The 18,732-nt window shown below is 41.4% G+C and overlaps 1 protein-coding gene across 1 annotated transcript in view; it reads right to left on the reverse strand.

The window, feature by feature from the left end:
* The window catches only part of LOC137380344 (voltage-dependent L-type calcium channel subunit alpha-1D-like), a 487,921-nt gene that overhangs the window by 429,599 nt on the left and 39,590 nt on the right, over nucleotides 1-18,732 (reverse strand). Inside the window, exons 3-6 of the mRNA XM_068052272.1 lie at nucleotides 17,724-17,875; nucleotides 15,218-15,370; nucleotides 13,130-13,326; nucleotides 2,763-2,866 (exon numbers count right to left, since the gene is read on the reverse strand). Of these exons, the coding sequence (XP_067908373.1) occupies nucleotides 2,763-2,866; nucleotides 13,130-13,326; nucleotides 15,218-15,370; nucleotides 17,724-17,875 (606 nt within the window). The remainder of the gene's footprint in view (nucleotides 1-2,762; nucleotides 2,867-13,129; nucleotides 13,327-15,217; nucleotides 15,371-17,723; nucleotides 17,876-18,732) is intronic.

An 18,732-nucleotide genomic window follows, 5' to 3' on the forward strand; every position in this document is an offset into this window, starting at 1 on the left:
GTTTCCCCTTGTGGGAGAATCTTGAACTAGGGTCACTGTTTAAAAATAGGGGCTTCCCATTTACGAAAGAGGTGAGGAGAATTTTTTTTTCTCAGAGGGTCGTGAGTCTTTGGAATTCTCTTCCTCAAAAGGTGGTGGAAGCGGAGTCTCTGAATATTTTTAAGGGAGAGGTAGATAGATTCTTGATAAACAAGGGGGTGGAAGGTTATCGGAGGTAGGTGGAAATATGGAGTAATCAGTTAACTTATTGAATGGCGGAGCAGGCTCGAAGGGCCGAGTGGCCTACTCCTGCTCCTAATTCGTATGTATGTACGTATGTTTGTATGAAGCAGAGGGAGTTCCTGATAGCTACTATTTAAAGAATGAGGTACTAATGAGGGAATGGAGTTCTCCTCACAGACCTGACAGCAATGAGTGGACCAGTTCACCAGTTAGTGGTGCCGCAGAGGTACCGGGGAGAAATATTAATAAGGCCCAGGAGACTACGGTGGCTGTCCATGCTGGTATACGAAAGACCAAAGCCCGCTTAACAGTTTGACTGGCCAAAACTCCACAAAGATGTGGTGGAGTACTGCAGGAGTTGCCACATGTGCTAGGTTGAGGGGAAACTCCAACCTACAGTGAAACCTGAACCCCTAAGTCCTGTTAGGAGGACCCTCCAGCAGAGGGCTGGTGAACTGTAAGGGGCCTCTGCCGAAAACAAAAAGGGACAGCCAGGCACACGGCTGGCAAAAGGTTAGACAGGGAAGGGGAAAAAGTGACCAAGACAGCAGGTTAAAGGAAGTCTGGGAGGAATCCCGGTTGAAAACCCCTACTTTCCAGTCAGCCAACCCTGAAAAATTTGAAACGTTAAACACCACATCCTCCTCTGTAAATGCAGACTCTAGAAGCACCCCACCAGAGTTTCTAACAGCATTTACAGGAACCTGCAGTGACAAAGAAAAACCTGCTGGGCAACCTGAGTTTTTTGAATTTGTACAAACAATTTGGGCAGAAAGCTGTTTGCTCCTGGACTGAGAAGATCTCCCTCCTGTCTGCTCCCATCTCTTTCGCACAAGCCTCTGAATCCACTGAAGACACATGCACCCTAACAGAGAAAAATCTCCTACAGTGAACAAAGTTTAAGAAGAATACTGGGCCCCAACGAAAAGCAAGATCCACCTACAATCAAGGACTCGACAGTGAGCTCGAAGAACCATAACAATAACTCTTCAGATATTGCCCCAAACCTTTCCACTTTATTTTTCTTCTGCTCTTTTCTGTCTCTAATTGCATGTGTGCATCACGTGTGCATGCTAGCATCGTGTATCCGTAGATGTTAACCAAATTAGACTTTAGGCTTAAGTTTAATAAATTTCAATTTCTCTTCTTTAAACCTAAGAAAGCCTGTTTGTGCTGGTTTCTTTGCCTTATAATTGGAAAGCGGTGAACAAGGATTCACCAAAGGGGGATCGCAAAACACGATGTGTTTAAAATTAAACCCAGTTACAGTAAGACCAGGTGAAGGCTGAAAGGGACTCCTAGACACCTTTCTCACCTGGTCGTAACAATAGATTCTTGGTCTCACAGGGAATCAAGAGTTATGGCGAGCAGGCGGGAACGTGGAGTTGAAGCCCAAGATCAGCCATGATCATATTGAATGGCGAAGCAGGTTTGATGGGCCATATGGTCTACTCCTGCTCCTATTTCTTGTATTCTTGTGTTACAATAGATATGTTTGCCTACATAAGCTGAATGCATTGCAAACAGTTCAAACCGAAACACAAACTGATACCTGGAATTGCCTAAAAGACAATAAGCCATTATAATGTAGCTGTCCTAGTATAAACAAACACTTTCTTCGTGAACTGAAAATATCCAACATAGATTTATTATAAAAAACATTTATCAGCCAATTAAACCACTTAGGAAATGAAGCTGAAAGAACTAATTCTTTCCAGAAGAGTTGCAGAACTATATCATATTCAACGCATGTAACACAAAAACATAGTAATCCAAGTTTGAGCCCAAGAAAAACGCTCACTCGCACACAGCAAACTGTACTTTAGAGATCCCAGGAAAGAGGAAACATTGCATTTTAATGTGAAAGATACACGTCTTAACAGTTGAAAATCACATGCAGTTAACTGTTCCAGAATGCATTATCTCATAACAGGTGACCTCAGAGTAAATGAAGTGTCACAGCTTGCTCTCAATTCACTGTACCATGCATGCTTGCCCATTAAAAAGGAACCTACAAACAATACTGATGCACAATATCTCAAGATGCATGCAAAAAGCATTTTTTTTATATAACAGCACCTCTAGTGGAGCAGAGGCAGGTACATATAATTCAGCAGCTTACCCACTAAGTACACCAAGAACGAGGTTAAGTACAAAAAATGAGCCTAGGATGATTAGGCTAACAAAATATATCCATGGCCATTCTAATCCAATTGCGTCATTAACCTGAAAAATGGAGAAGGCCTATTATGGTTTGATGCAACATTATATGGCAAAGCCCTTCAGCCAGTCACTTTGTTCCTTGGGTATTAGGTATCAATCTAAAGGTTATCGTAATTTTCTCCTTTTTTGGAGCTGACTGCAAAGTACCTTTGTCAAATTGTAGTTAGGAAAGATTACATTTTAATGCAAATCTTCACAAACACATCATTACTCCTATGTATGCAGAACTGAGTTGATAATTTTTCTGTCTTTTCCCAAAGTCTAACACGGTAACTGGATATTGGACTTTGCATTCCAGACAAAAAGAGGAAGCTTACCCGCTCAATACACCAAGTACAAGATTAAGAACGAAAAAAGATCCAAAGATGACGAGACTGACAAAATAGACCCAAGGTAATTCATATCCCATGGCATCATTCATCTGTAAAGATCATAGTAAGTTATGTGTCGCAGCCACGAAAGAGGTTTGTTAATTTAGTTATAAAAGTTAATATTTAAAATAAGATGGATCCTTGTATAGATAACTAAACTATTTATTTATTGCTAACAGCATTATTTATATTAAAAATTTTCTTATTATTACTTAAAAATTACACAATGAAGTGAACTTGACAATGAACAAATATTTACATACAAACTGTACTTCAGAAAAGAAAACATACAGATACCTATGACTCTGGACAACTTAAAAGTCCTTAAGAAGCCAGACAAATAAAGATGGTGAATCTTTGGATTCTGAAATAGGACACGCCTGTTTGAATCACAGTCTTGACTGCTGTTCAAACTTGCACATCCCAGAGGAGGTTATTTCATTATCAACATGCTGCCCATTGCCAACTACATCTATGGTAGCTCACATATGTAAGCTGATGGCATCCATCTTTACCTTTCTTTCACCATCATTGAATCCATAACTGGAAGTAGATAGTGGTGGCCCATCTGGGGATATTTCTGTTCAATGTGTATATCAATGATGTAGACATAGGCCAAGAAGGAGTGATGTTAAAGTTTGCAGATGATACCCAAAAATGAGGTATGGTTAATTTGTTTATAAAACTAAAGGAAACTGCAAAGAAACATTGCTAATATGGGGCAAAGAGAGAAAAGGAAATTTGATGTAAGTATGTGGTGACGCATTTTGGTTAAAAAAATAACAATTGAAGCAGGGTTGCCGCTGTGGAAGAGCAGAGGAGCTTGGCAGTTCAGATTCACAGAGCAATAAATGCTGGTAAGGCTGCAAAAAAAGTTAATAGAATTCTAGATTTTATCTGAACAGGTATTGGCCGCAAAATTTGGCGCCATAATCCCGCTGATTGTGGCTCCACAGGAGCTGGCAGATGAAAAAATTGGCAGGGGTCCATTCCCACCGACTTCTGGTGCGGCCCATGCCAATCACCATACTTGAAGGGCCGATAGCGCAGGCATCTCGTGCGTGCGGCAGAAGAATGCACAACAGGCAGATTGTGATGTCATTCAGTGTCTAATGCTGATTTGGCATGCAACTGGCCATTTTGGACGTCGCATTTCCCATTAACCCCCACCCCCTTAAACATGCACGCACAAGGGAGCCCTTACTAGCGCTATTTAGATGGATCACCATTCAATTTTCAGGTGAGGTGCTATCAGAAGGGAGCGGTGCACATTTGAAAGGCTTTTGAACAGAAAACTTGCTGCCAGTCCTGGGGTCTATACTTGCAGCTCCTCTTGGGCTGCAGCATAACAGGGAGTTGAAGCAGGGAGCAGGTTATTCACAGAGAGGAGGAGGAGGAGGGCTCAAAACAGAAGTCCTTACTCACTGAAGGTTTTCAGACAGCAACTCTACTACCTCCATCTCAGCCAAGAGCAGTGGCTGCAGCAGCTATACTTCACTAAGGAGGTGGTCACAGAACTGCCTCCTCCAACTAGGCCTGCATCTATAGAGCAGGGCAAGGATAGCGCAGTGATCATCAAGGTCACTGTGGCCTCAATGACAAAGCAGAGGATCCTTCCAATTTTTAGTCCATAAAACATAAAAGCCAAGAGGTAATTATGAACCGATATAAACCTAAATAAGACCTTAGTTAGAGTACTATAGGAAGGATTTTAACACTTTAGAGATGGTGTAATACAGATTCACTCGCATACTGCATGGTATGAGAACATAACGTACGAACATAAGAAATAAGAGAGGGAGTAGGCCATTTAGCCTCTTGAGCATGTTCTGCCATTCAGTAAGATCATGGCTGATCTGACTGTGGTCTTAACTCTACTTTCCTGCCTTCCCCAAGAACCCTTTACTCCTTTGTAAATCAAAAATCTGTCTAGCTCAGCCTTGAATATCTTCAATGACCCAGCCTCCACTGCTCTCTGGGGTAGAGTACTGACCCTCTGAGAGAAGAAATTCCTCCTCATCTCTGTCTTAAAGGGGGGACCCCTTATTTTGAAACTGTACTCCCTAGTTCTCGATTCCCTTACAAGGGGAAACATCTTTTCAGCACTGTTAAGCCCCCTCAGAATCTTATATGCTTCAATAAGATCACCTCACATTCTTCTAAACTCCAGTGAGTATATATGAGAAATGCAAATATGAAGAAAGACTTGAAAAGCTGGACATTCATCAGAACAATGCAGATTACTGGGGAATATAATAATAGTGTTTAAAATTATGAAAGGATGGAGCAGGGCAGATAGGAGCAAACTTTTTTCAGTGGCTGAGCAGTTAATGATTGAGGCTGAAATTATTCCAATAGTCAAGGATAGATGGATAGGTGGCTAATGGAAAAGGGCTGAAGAGGCATAGAAGAAGGTAGGCAAATGTGATTAGAACTATTTGCTCGTGTACAGGGTAAATTCTGGAATGAATGGCCTGTTTTTGTGTTGTAACTTCTATGACATGTCTGACATCAAATCATGGATAAGCCACAATTCAACATCAACAAAACCAAAGCCATCTCTATTCCCTAGTCCCCAATTCTGGCTGCTAACTCAGATTAGTGCAATGTTGCACAATCTCAGGGTTCAACTTAACTTTGAGTTCATCTTCAAACTGCATTTCCTTTCTATCACCAGAACTGTCTATTTCCATTTCCGCAACATAGCTCACTCCATGCCCTAAATTACCACCACCACAACTATGCCTTTGTCACCTCCAGGTAGGTCTTATCCAATGGTCTCCCTAACTCCAACCTACAAATTAATTCAAAACTCCTACTAAGGCTAACTAACTTCTTTCCTTTTGCCAACTGCCAATAACTCCAACCCCAATCCACTGAATTCAAAGACAGCAAAATTTGGTTACATGGCACCCAAAATGTCAGCACCATGGGTGCAATTTTGGGCCCAAAATGGCATCCACAGTTCTAGTTGTGGCCATGCTGAACACCGTTTTGTTAAGAGCATTAAGCAGAGGTGCAGGGAGCAGGAAGGATCCCACCACCAGTGCTATTTCAAGGGATCATCAACTACTTTAGGTTAGTTGCTGACTGATTTCTACTGGCTGTTGCTGAGTTTGTTTGGTGGTTTTTGCTGTGATATAAAGCTGTTGAAGTATACAGAGTGATGTGGCATGTGCTGAAGTGTTCTGACTTCAAGGATTATATTCAGACTACTCAGGCTCCCAGAGATGGGTGCAGTAGTTTGTATCCCCTTTGCCTGCAGCATGAAAGAGAGAATCAGCAGAGGCAACAAAGAGGACAAACTGCTCAAGGAGGAAGAAGGGGAAGAGGTTCTCAGCAGGAGACCATGTCTAGTGAGGGTCTTCAGGGAGCAATTTACCTATCTCAACCTCACAAGGAAAAGTGCGTCAGACTTTCCCACTTTTCTAAGGAGGTGCTCATTGAAATCTGCCACTTGTTGCAGCCATACCTACTGCCTGAGAGCAAGATGACGACTGCATTGCCAATGGTTGTGAAGGTTACTGTGGCCATGAACTTTTATGTGTCAGGCTCTTTCAAAGCTGAAGCTGGCGATACTTGCAACAGTTGGGCAGCTCCCAGTTCGGCTGTTCCACTGTTGCATAAAGGAGGTCATGGAGGCTCTGTATTCCTCTGCATTGCCAGATGGAAGCAAGCAGAGTGAGCATGTGGCTTCATGAGAATTGTAGGCTTCGCCAAGATGCAGGGTGCCACTGACTGCATGTCAACTGTGAGATGTACTGCAACCAATAGGGATTTCGCTCCCTCAATGTCCAGCTGGTGTGCAACCATACTCAGCGCATCATACAGGTCAATATCTGGTATCCTGGCAGCAGTTATGATGCCTTCATTCTGCAGCAGTCCACTGTATCACCTGCATTTAAGACAGCATGACAAACCTGACAGAGGCTACTGGACGACAATGGCTATCCACTGACCACCTGGCTCATAACTCTGGTGCACAATCCATGCACACGTCGTAACAAAAGTCATGCTGCTACAAGAAATGTTATTGAGAAGATGACTGGAATGCTTAAGCAATGCTATGTTGCCTGGACCGCTCTGGAGGAGCCCTGCAGTATTCACCAAAGCGTGTGTCATGATTTGCTGTGGTCTGCTGCAGGCTGCACAACTTCACCATCATGAAGGCACAACCCTTGTCATCAAGTATACAGTGAGCAGCTGAGGAGGAGGAGGAGGAGCAAGGGAGAAGGCAACCAACACATAGCCTTTCTGGCCGGGCTGTCCATGGTTGGCTCATTCGATACTGCAGTACCAATGAATGTGACTCCTATTCCTTGTTTGCCAAAAGACCTGCACATTACCTTCCCTCTTGGCCACAATGCTGAAATAAAAGCGGTCACAAAGCAAACATTCCAAACCAACTTCATAAATCAAACCATCCAATATGCCATATAAAAATCAACGAATCACCCTTATGCATTCCCTTAGTCCCTTTCAAGAATAGAATCATAGAATAATTGCAGCACTGAAGGAGGCTATTCAGCCCATCGTGTTCTTGCCAGCTCTCTGCAAGAGCAACTCAGCTAGACCCATTCTCCCACACTTTCCCCATAGCCCTGAAAATTCTGTCTCTTCAGGTACTTATCCAAATACCTTTTGAAAGAAACAATTGAATCTGCCTCCACCACACGCTCAGACAGTACATTCCAGATCCTAACCATTTGCTGTGTAAAAATGTTTTTCTTCACGTCACCATTGGCTCTTTTGCCAATCAACTTAAATTGGTGTCCTCTGGTTCACAACACTTCTGCCAGTGGGAACAGTTTCTCTCTATCCACTCTATCTAGACCCTCCTGATTTTGAACACTTCTATCAAATCTCCTCTTCTCTAAGGTGAACACCCCAGCTTCTCCAAACTATCCAAATAACTGAAGTCCCTCAACCCTTAAACCATTCTTGTAAATCTTTCCTGCACTCTCTCTAAAGCCTTCGTATCCATCCTAAAGTGCAGTACCCAAAATTGAACACAATACTTCAGTTGAGGCCAAACCATTGTTTTATGCAGGTTCATCATAACATCCTTGCTTTTGCTCTATGCCCAGGATTCCGTATGCCTTTTTAACTAGTTTCTCAACCTGCACTGCCAGATTTAACGATTTGTTCACATATACCCTCAGGTCTCTCTGTTCCTGCACTTTGGAATTGTACCCTTTATTTTATGTAGCCTCTCCTCATTCTTCCTACCAAACTGTATCACTTCATTCTTCTCCACATTAAATTTCATCTGCCATGTGATCACCCATTCTACCAGCCTATGTCCTCTTGAACTGTATCACTAAGTGATGCTAGCCTCTCACAATTTTGCACTCCTTCTCAGATGTGAAGCCATTCAATAGTGCATTTAGCACTGGCTGCATGCTAAAAACATTCAAATTTGCAGGCAGCACAAGTTGTCCTTCTGGCTGCATCAGAAGCAATGGACACAGGTTAATCATGCATCGCGACCCCAGTGCCAATTTTCTGGCCTTACTGAATTTCATGGTCAAAATCTTTATTCTTGTTTCTAAACCACTACACATCCTTGCTCCACTGTAGCTCTGCAACCTCATGCAGCCGGACATGCCAGCCTTTCTGTTCTTCTAACTCTGGTGTCCTTTGCAACCCCTCTTCCTCTACTCCATCTCAATAGTAGAGGCTTCAAGATCTTGGTTCTAAACTTTGGAAGAATTTACCTAAACAAATTTGCCATACTCTCTTTCCACATCCAAAAATCTCCTAAAAATCTATCTCTTCAACTATGATTTCCTACTGGTGCGTGGCAACCATTCTTATCTCTGAAATGCCTTTGGATTTTTTTTTCACATGAAGAGCACAATCCGAATATAGATAGTTGAAGTATATTGTATTGAAATGCTGATAATGTGTGGCCTCTTGTACATTCCTGATTATAATCACCCCACCATTGGTGGCCGCGCCTTCAGTTGCCTAGGTCCCAAGTTCTGGAATATCCTCCCTACACTTCACCGTGTCTCTGCCTCAAATTTCCTTCTTTGACACTCCTTAAAACCTACCTCTTTCACCCAAGCTTTTGGTCATCTGGCCCAATATCTGTTTTTGTGACTTGATGTCATATTTTGTTTTATAATGTTTCTCTCAAGTTAGCATCTTCTGGCAACTCCTGTAACCAAATAGGCCACAGACGTATAGGTTTTCATCTTTCCTCTCAACAAAAGCCCATGAGGTCGACGGGGGGAGGGGTGCACATGCTAGGAAAGTTGGCATCTCCTAAAACCATCCTTAGGCTATGCAGCAAACAAAGAAAGGTAACCTTGCAGCTTTGAAGCTGGAATGTGAGGACTATGTGTCATGGAATGAACAACGACCCACATTCCACAGCTAGTGTATGCAAGAAAGCCCTGATTGACCGTGAGCTACACGAGCTTGGTTTTGACATTGCTGCTCTACAAGAAACCAGATTAGCCAACACAGGCTGCAGTAGAGAGGCTAATTACACCTTCTACTGACATGGAAAGAGTGCTGAAGATCGCCATGAGCAGGGTGTAGGCTTTACGGTGAGCAACCGGCTGACACAGTCAAGTGAGCCACCAGTAGCAACCTCAGAGTGCCTCATCTCCCTGCGGTTATCATCCAATGGAGGCACAGTCAACATCATATGCATCTACGCACCAACTCTGAACGCCAGCAGCTCAGATAAAGAGCATTTCTATCACTCCCTAGGTGACATTCTGAGGAACATCTCAAATGGCAAGAGGCTATTCATCCTGGGTGACTTCAATGCATGTGTTGGGGCAGACAGTTATCCATGGCCAACGTGCCTCGGTCATCGTGGGGGTGGGCAAGATCAACAATAACAGACAATGCTTTCTTGGGCTTTGTGCCATAAACGGATTCTGCATCACCAACACCTTTTTCCAGGGCAGACATCATCACAAGGTATCATGGCATCACCCAAGGTCTGGACATTGGCACCAACTAGACCTAGTCGTCATGAGGAGACACGATCTGCCCAGTGTTCTTCACACCGCACCCACCAATGCGCAGACTGTAACACCGACCACTCTCACATTGGCAGCAGAGTGAAGATATACCCCCGAAAGTTTCACAGCTCCAAACACACATAAGAATGATGCCAAATACCAGCACTTCACAGTGTCGCTAGAACGTCTGCTGCCCACCAAAGCTTTAACGAGAAGGACTAATGCTGACATCGATGAAGCTTGGAAGTCACTGATCCCAATCCTCTTTGAAGCAGCAGAAGCACCATTTGGTAAAGGTGGAACGTGCAACGAGGACAGGTTTGAGGTCTACTCAGCTGAGATGATATCTGTCATTGATGCAAAAAACAAAGCCTACGTGATGCACAACATAAACCCAACAGCTAAGACTCTGCACGACCTGAAAGCAGCCAAGACAGCCGTGAAAAGGACAGGGAGTACTGCGCAAACAAACACTGGATCAGCTTAAGTCAAGAAATCTAACTGCATGTGACAAAGAAAATCTACAAATTATGTACGAAGGGATCAAGAGGATGCTTGGCCCTGCCATCACCAAAGTTGCTCCCCTGAAGTTGACAGATGGTGAAGTACTCAGCGACAGAAAATAACAGATGCCCCGCAGGGCTACTGTGAGTTGTACTCCTGTGAGTTGGGCATCTCTCAGTATGCACTTGATGCTCTCTCATAACTTCCTGTCATGGATGAGTTAGATGAAGAATCTTTATCATTGGAGCTCGAGGAGGTCATAGACCACCTAGCGAACAGAAGGGCACCAAGCAAGGATAGAATCCCAGCTGAACTGTTCAAGCAGAGAAAGTCTGACCTATTGCCACACTTTTATGACCTTCTCCTTCTCTGCTGGAAAGCAGGTTCCATTCCACAGAAGATGTGTCATGCCAAAATCATCACACTATACAAAAATATAGGCAACAGAGGAGACTGCAACAACTACAGGGGCATCTCACTCCTTACTGTCATGGGGAAGGCCTTTGTTAGGGTCATACTTAAAAGAATCCATTTACTTGCAAACTGAATGTACCAGAAGCACAGTGCGGTTTCTGTGCCGGCAAATCTACTGTGGACATGATCTTCTTCATGTGCCAGCTACAAGAGAACTGCAGGTAACAGAGTATACCCCTTTAACTTACCTTTGTAGATCTCACTAAGGCATTCGACACCATCAGCAGAGCAGGGCTCTTAGAAGATTTTGTGAAAAATTGGCTGTCCACTGAAGCTCCTCAATCTTATCCGCTCCTTCCATGACAACATGCACTACACTGTACAGTTTGATGGTTCCACTTCCAACCGTTTCGGATGGAAGAATGAAGTGAAACAGGGGTGTTGCCTAACCCCACTCTGTTTGGCATCTTCTTCTCCATGCTCCTGACCTTCGCCTTCCCTGCAGATATGAAAGGAGTCTACTTGCACACTAGGTCAGACGGCAAGCTCTACAATCTATCAAGGCTGGAAGTGAAGACAAAAACACATCACGTCCTGATCAGTGAAATCCTCTATGCTGATGATGCTGCGCTAGTTGCTCACACGGAAACTCGGCTACGAAGACTCATGGGTTGTCATTCCTATGCCTATAACTTGTTCTCCTTGACTATAAGTGTCAAGAAAACCGTGGTCATGAGACAAGATATTGCATCTCTGCCCCTGATCACACTAAATAACACCCCACTGGAAGTGGTTAGCAATTTATGCTACCTTGGGTCCATGGTGACAGACAATCTGTCCCTTGGTGCAGAGCTAGTTACACCCGTAGGGAAAGCAGCTACCACCTTTCACAGACTTGCAAAACGCACATGAGATTACACCAAGCTGACCCATAGGACCAAGCTGATGGTTTATAAGGCCTGTGTTCTTTGCACCTTGCTGTATGGCTATGAAACATGGGCGGCTTACAACTACCAGGAAAAGCAGCTCAATAATTTCCATCTTCACTGTCTGAGGCGCATTATGGGTATATCCTGGCAAGACAAAATCACAAATGTGGCATCCTCTCAAAGGCAAAGTTCCCAAGTGTATTGGCACTAATCAAACAGAGGCAGCTTCAGTGGATTCGGCACGTCCACAGGATGGGAGAAGGTCACATTCCCAAGGACCTTTTGTATGGCGAGATAGCCGGGGCCAGACAACCAGTGCAGCATGAAAAGCTCCGCTTCAAGTATGCTTGCAAGCGTGACATGAATCCCCTAAATGTCAACTATCATACCTAGGAGTCACAAGCTGGCGAAAGACGAAAATGGCAACACATCCTGTGTGCACTACCACGATGACCAGTTGCTACAGCAGCTTGGCAACAGGCACGCACCGACGTCAAAAATAACAACTCACAGCATCACTTGGCAGCTTCCTGTGCGGCACTTGTGGCAGAACCTGCCTCTCAAGGATTGGCCTTCACAGTCATCAGCAAAGGTGCACCAAGAGAAGACATCCCACCTAAATGGATTGTTTGCTGTGTGTCTATCATCTTTTGTAGATGGAAGGATGCCAACCACCAATGCTCCTGCAAAGCACCTTGGAACGTTTTATTACGTTAAAAGCACTATATAAATATAAGTAGTTGTTGTTTTTGTTGTACAAAAGCATGCAGCATTGGGTTCTTATGGTTGGCTTACAAAGCTTTCTAGCCAGAGAAAGCAAAGCTCTGTGCTTGCATAACCAGCAAGAGTACAAGTTATTTTCTAACATTAGAAATGAAAAGCAGTGCAGAAGGAACTGGTTTTAGATTGCCTAAACTCACTTTATGTATGAATGAACAAATTAATATGAATGAAGTATTATTAAAGGCACCATTAGCTGGCAGAATTTAAGGCTAAAATGTCTGAATGACCAAACTTTTGTGAAAATGGTTCTGTATATTTGGTCTTGACCTTAGCCTTTGCCTTTTCCATACTTTTGTCATACAAATATTATGTATATAATATGAAGTATTTCACATCATTTTTCAGCTCTTAAATCCGAAACACTATCCTTCATTACTTTAATTGTACTTTTAGTCATTTTCAAAAAAAAACAATTAAAGTGAGTTGGACTTTGATAAAGGCAAAAAAATAAAGTGCTGTAGTAATTATGAAGTAATCTGTAATACAATTTGATAATTTTTGAGAAATGTAAACATAAAGCAAACTTTAAATGACCTTCTAAATATTTGTACTGTTTTAAAAAAAGACTAACAAGTATCATCCTTTACTTCTGCAGATAGACTGTCACATAGATGTTGTATGATGAACATAATGTATACTGCTTCTGTTATTATTATTTGAACTATCCATATTGAAATGCACTTCTTGGCCAACCACTTACCCAGTACAGGACCTCTGTCCATCCTTCCATGGTTATACATTGAAAAACTGTTAACATTGCAAAAGCAAAGTTGTCAAAGTTTGTGATGCCTCCATTTGGACCCGGCCATCCACCCTTGCATTCTGTACCATTCATGGGGCACTGGCGACCATTCCCTGAGAATGCACAAGGTGCTGGCTCATCTTCTGCTATCACATCTGGAAATGGAAGATGATAAGCTATATTAGCTTAAGTTATTAAGCCTTGATTGTAACTTTAATGTATTAAATACAAAAGAGAGCTTGAATATGATCTGTTCAATGAAAATGTAAGTTAAAAAAAACAAGAAGAAACTTTTAGATCAGAAATTCAATAAATCCATACCATGGACAGGCAATCAAAATTTGAAAAATGTTTATGAATCATTTTGTTGGTGGTATTTAAAAGACCCATTTTTTGAGAAAACACAGTGGGCCAGAATTTACTGTCAACATAATGGTGAGGCTAATGGTACTCGCTGTTATTTATACGCAAATGGTACAGCAACATCAAGCAAGTGGCATATGTGCGGTTAAAAGTGAATATCCGAAGGTTGCTGTCCCAGTTCTGCCACTCTGCCATTAACTTCACAAAAACGGCATTTCGCTGTCTGCCTCACCATTGAAATACATCAAATGGCACCAAGTTGTGGTATTTGCTCAGTACATACGAACTAAACTTGCCACAGAAAGTTAGATCTTGTTATTTTAAGTGTAAGTACCCTTTTAACGACATGTTAAACGTTAGTTAATGCTAATTAACCTCTCTGAATGTTAACTATTACAAGTGCACAGTCTCATTTCTTCAGGTATTAATTGTTGGAGATATTTAAAAAGTGAAATTTAAGATTTCTACTTTTTTAATTTTCTTTTTTTCTCACTCTTAATCCAATCTTTTCCTCTCTTTATTTCTCTTTCTGCACCTGATTGACATTGAATTCACCTATTCTAACTTACACTTCCTTTTCAGTCTTCGCACTGTTTCTTTCTCAATCCTTCAATTCAGGAGGTACTCCATTGGTGGCCCTGTTCATTCAGGTTCCAGATGACCTGTATTTCTCATTGCAATATTTTCAGCGTGCACTTGCAGCAACTTGCCATGCAAAAATTGTAAAAACATAACCATACAAAGGCAAGTCTAACTAATGGCAGACCCATTAGATGCCCTGCTGCAGCAAAAACTAGCCCAGTGCTGCCAGGTCTTTCAACTAACCAAAAAGGATTCCGTATGAAGATAAATATTTTTTATTTTTGAATTCTCGTACATCTATTTAGTGATGAGAAATGTCACTTTCAAGATGAATGCACCCATGTTATGCCACAGTGCATAAGCTATGAAAAGACTAAAGATAATGTTCATTTCCCATTTTCTATCATGTTTACCAATAGCGAACTTTTTAAACTCTATATAAGAATAGAACAAGTTGCTATCTGCCTAGTCACATGGTATATCACTTGCCATTTCTTTGCTATGTTTCTGTATTTTCAATTTTGCAATGTTGCAACGATCATATAAACATTTCTATATACAGTTTAGTACACTTAGAAATGAAGTGGGGCTGATTTTACTCAATCGTTCCAGCGGGGTCTGGTGAAATTGCTCAGAAATAGGATGGGACTTGAATATACTGCATCCCAGCCTACCGTAGGAGGTCTTGGTCAGCTTTGTAAAGGGCTGAGCCACTGTCTGATCCTTATAAAGACAGATGATACAAAAAGGGAAAAAACAGACATAAGACCGGGACATGGACTTCATACACTGGAAGGTGCTCCATATTTTGACTTCAAAGGGTCCTGGTGTAAGGAGGCTGAATACCTACTGTGATGAGTCATACTATCCTTCAGAAGGGCACAAGTGGCCCCAATGAGAGGGATGTGGAATCGCCAGTATTGCCAACTGAACCTACAAAATTGAAGGCAATTTTTGAAAAAAATTCTGCACATTATGGCAAAGACTTCTATCGCTGTCAGTACTCTGTGAATATACTTGCAACTTGAGGTCACCCTGTCCATAAAATTAGATATATACATCAAGTTTACAAAACTGATGAAAGCATTAATGGATTCTTACTTGTGTTACTGAAGTAACAGGTTTTGTGCATTTTTCCTATAAAGAGCTCCAGTCCTATGATAGCATAAATGATGATTACAAACAATACCAGTAGAGCAATATGTAGAAGAGGAACCATGGCTTTGATGATGGAGTTCAAGACAACTTGTAAGCCTTCATGAAAGACAGAACAACTTAATTAGATATGAGATAATAATTATAATATGTAATAGAAAAAAGAACAATGAATAAAGAATTGCTCTGACACTGTAAAAGTAGCCATGAAGGTTTCTGCTGGTTGATATTTCTAATTATTTCATAGGAATGCATTAAGTTAGTCTAGAAATACCAATCAGAGGAATCCTTCATGAATCTACTTACAATATCACTACATCATGTGGTCAGAGCTGTTCATTCCCAAACGTAATTAACCTACAATGCAACTGTAAACTTTACTTGTTTAAAAATGTGACTATTCTGTTTTATCAGAAAAACTGCAGTGTAATAAGGTAAAATTTGATTTTTTCATTTGCATATCACTCCTGAAAGATTGGCTGTTGTGAAATCAGAAGAGAATAAAATAATCAACCTTAATAGGAATATTCAACATATTAGTCTTAACTGAGAATGAGAAGTGGTCATATTTCTTTTTAGGAATTCATATGGGATTATGCTTGGTATGATAAAGTATATCATTTTAGTCAGAACATTACTGAAATTTAATGAACTGAATCAAGAATCAGAATTATTCTCACAAAACTTGCATTTCTAATTCTTTGTTGATAAACTGAGCTAACAAATAAAATAACATTCAAATTCCAGTCTAAATTGCAATTTGTTAAACTTGCATTATATAGCACCTTTAGCATAGTAAAACATCCCCAAGTGCTTCACAGGAGCAAAAAAGAATGTAAGGACAAGGCCAGCAACTACAGGCCAATCAGTTTAACCTCGGTGGTGGGAAAGCTATTAGAAATGATAATTAGGGACAAAATTATTAGTCAGTTGGACAAATGTGGATTAAGGTAACATGAGAGGTTGATGAGGGCAATGCGCTTGATATGGTGTACATAAAGTGTCACATAACAGGCTTGTCAGCAGAGTTAGAGCCCATGGAGTAAACAGGACAGAGGCAGCATGAATACAGATTGGATGAGTGACAGGAAACAGTGAATGGTTGTGAACAGTCGTTTTTCAGACTGGAGGAAGGTATGTAGTGGAGTTCCCCAGGGGTCAGTGTTGGGACACCTGCTTTTCTTGATCCATATTAATGACCTAGACTTGGGTGTACAGGGCACAATTTCGAAAACTTGGAAGCATTGTGATCTGTGAGGAGGATAGTGATAAACTTCAAGAGGACATAGACAGGCTGGTGCAATGGGTGGACACATAGCACATGAAACTTAATGCAGAGAAGTGTGAAGTGATTCATTTTGGTAGGAAGAACGAGGAGAAGCAATATAAATTAAAGGGTACACTTCTAAAGAGGGTGTAGAAGCAGAGGGACCTGGGGATATATGGGCACAAATCACAGAAGGTTGCAGGGCAGATTGAGAAAGCAGTTAATAAAGGGATCCTGGCCTTTATAAATAGGGGCATAGAGTACAAAAACAAGGACGTTATGATAAACCTGAATAAAACACTGGTTCGGCCTCAACTGGAGTACTGTGTCCAGTTCAGGGCACCACACACTTATGGAAGGATGTTAAGGTATTAGAGAGGGTGCAGAAAAGATTCACAAGAATGGTTCCAGGGATGAGGAACTTCAGTTCCGTGGAGAAGCTGGGTCTGTTCTCTGTGGAGAAGAGAAGATTAAGAGGAGATTTGATTGAGGTGTTCAAAATCATGAGGGGTCTGGATAGAGTAGATAGGGAGAAACTGTTCCCATTGGCCAAAGGATCCAGAACCAGAGGACACCGATTTCAGGTGAATGGCAAAAGAAGGAACGGCGACATGAGGAAAAATATTTTTATGCAGTGAGTGGTTAGGATCTGGAATGCACTGCCTGAGTGTGATGGAGGCAGATTCAATCGTGGTCTTCAAAAAACAACTGGATAATTATCCGAAGAGAAAGAATTTGCAGGGCAACAGGGAAAAGGAAGTGGAGTGGGACTAGGTGAGTTACTGTTGCAGAGAGCCAGCAAGGACACGATGGGCCAAATGTACTGTACTGTAACCATTCTATGAGGAGCATTATCAGGCAAAATCTGCCACTGAGCTACATAAGGAGATATCAGGACAAGTGACCAAAACATTGGTCAAAGAGGTAGATTTAAGGAATGTCTTAAAGGAGGAAAACACAGTAGAGCGGTGGAGAGGTTTAGGGAGGGAATTCCACAGCTCAGGGACTACACATCTGAAGGCATAGCTACTAGTGTAGAGGCAAAGAAAATCGGGAATACACAATAAACCAGAATTGGAGGAATGCAGAGTTCTCAGACAATTGTATGGCTGGAGGAAGTTAGAGAAAGGGAGAGCGGTCAGGCCAAGTTAAAAATAAATTCTATTTTTAAACTCAGAAACTTACTAGGTACTCCAGATACAAGTCGTAGAGGTCGCAACACACGAAAGGCTCTGAGGGCTTTGACATCAAAACCACCTGAATGTTTGCCACCAGAAGCTGTATGTCCATCTACATTCTCTGCTTTGGTTAATTGTTCCAAAACCACACTAAACAAGCTGAGACAAAATTAAAAGTAGTGATAGAATTAGTATATCTTCTGTCAGTCTCTTCCTTCATTTCAATACAGAATGGTACACCATTGCAGTATTTGTATTGCATGTTGGAAGCTTCATCATCATTAACCTCTGAAAATACATTCAAAACAACTCTTCCAAAGAATTTTGAACATGCTTGAATGTTAATTTGGAAGGGAGACAAAACATGATAAAAATGCATGTCTTAGAGCACTTAAAACCTGCTTTAAATACATTTATCTTTCATAATCATGGTTGGATTCAAATAATAAACTGAGAAAATAGTTTCTGCACACCACACTTGTTAGGCATAAAACAACAGAACAGTGTAACTTTTCACAGAAATATCTTTTCAGACATAAAAGACAGGTCAGCTCTATCACTGTAGTCATAAATGCAAAACATCCTGATATAAAGTACTAAGTATCTCTATTATAATCTTAATATTCCAATGTTGTTACTATTAAGATGAAAATACAACAATGCAGAGCTTACAAAAAACTTCAGTGGCTAGTAGCATCCACAATTTTTACACAAACCATCAAAAGATCAAAACTGTATCAATGCATAATTCACATGAGTGATTTGCAGATTATAAAGAGGCTGCAATTTATACAGTGGATTTTTTGCCGATTATTGCTAGTCAGAGTCAAATATTTTGCTCTGTTTGCTAACAACAACAACAAAAAGTAGAGAGCTGTACACAAGTAGAAAGCACAAGCAGGTTATTTTTCTGCGCTTAGTGTGCTATGAGGATTCCTACTCCTCCAAAAGTAGACTGACATGCATTTTAAAAAAGTTCAGACATAAACATTGACAAGCACCTCATATAGCCTTCT

Source organism: Heterodontus francisci, chromosome 19 (genome assembly GCF_036365525.1).
Source record: "Heterodontus francisci isolate sHetFra1 chromosome 19, sHetFra1.hap1, whole genome shotgun sequence".
Lineage (NCBI taxonomy): Eukaryota > Metazoa > Chordata > Chondrichthyes > Heterodontiformes > Heterodontidae > Heterodontus > Heterodontus francisci.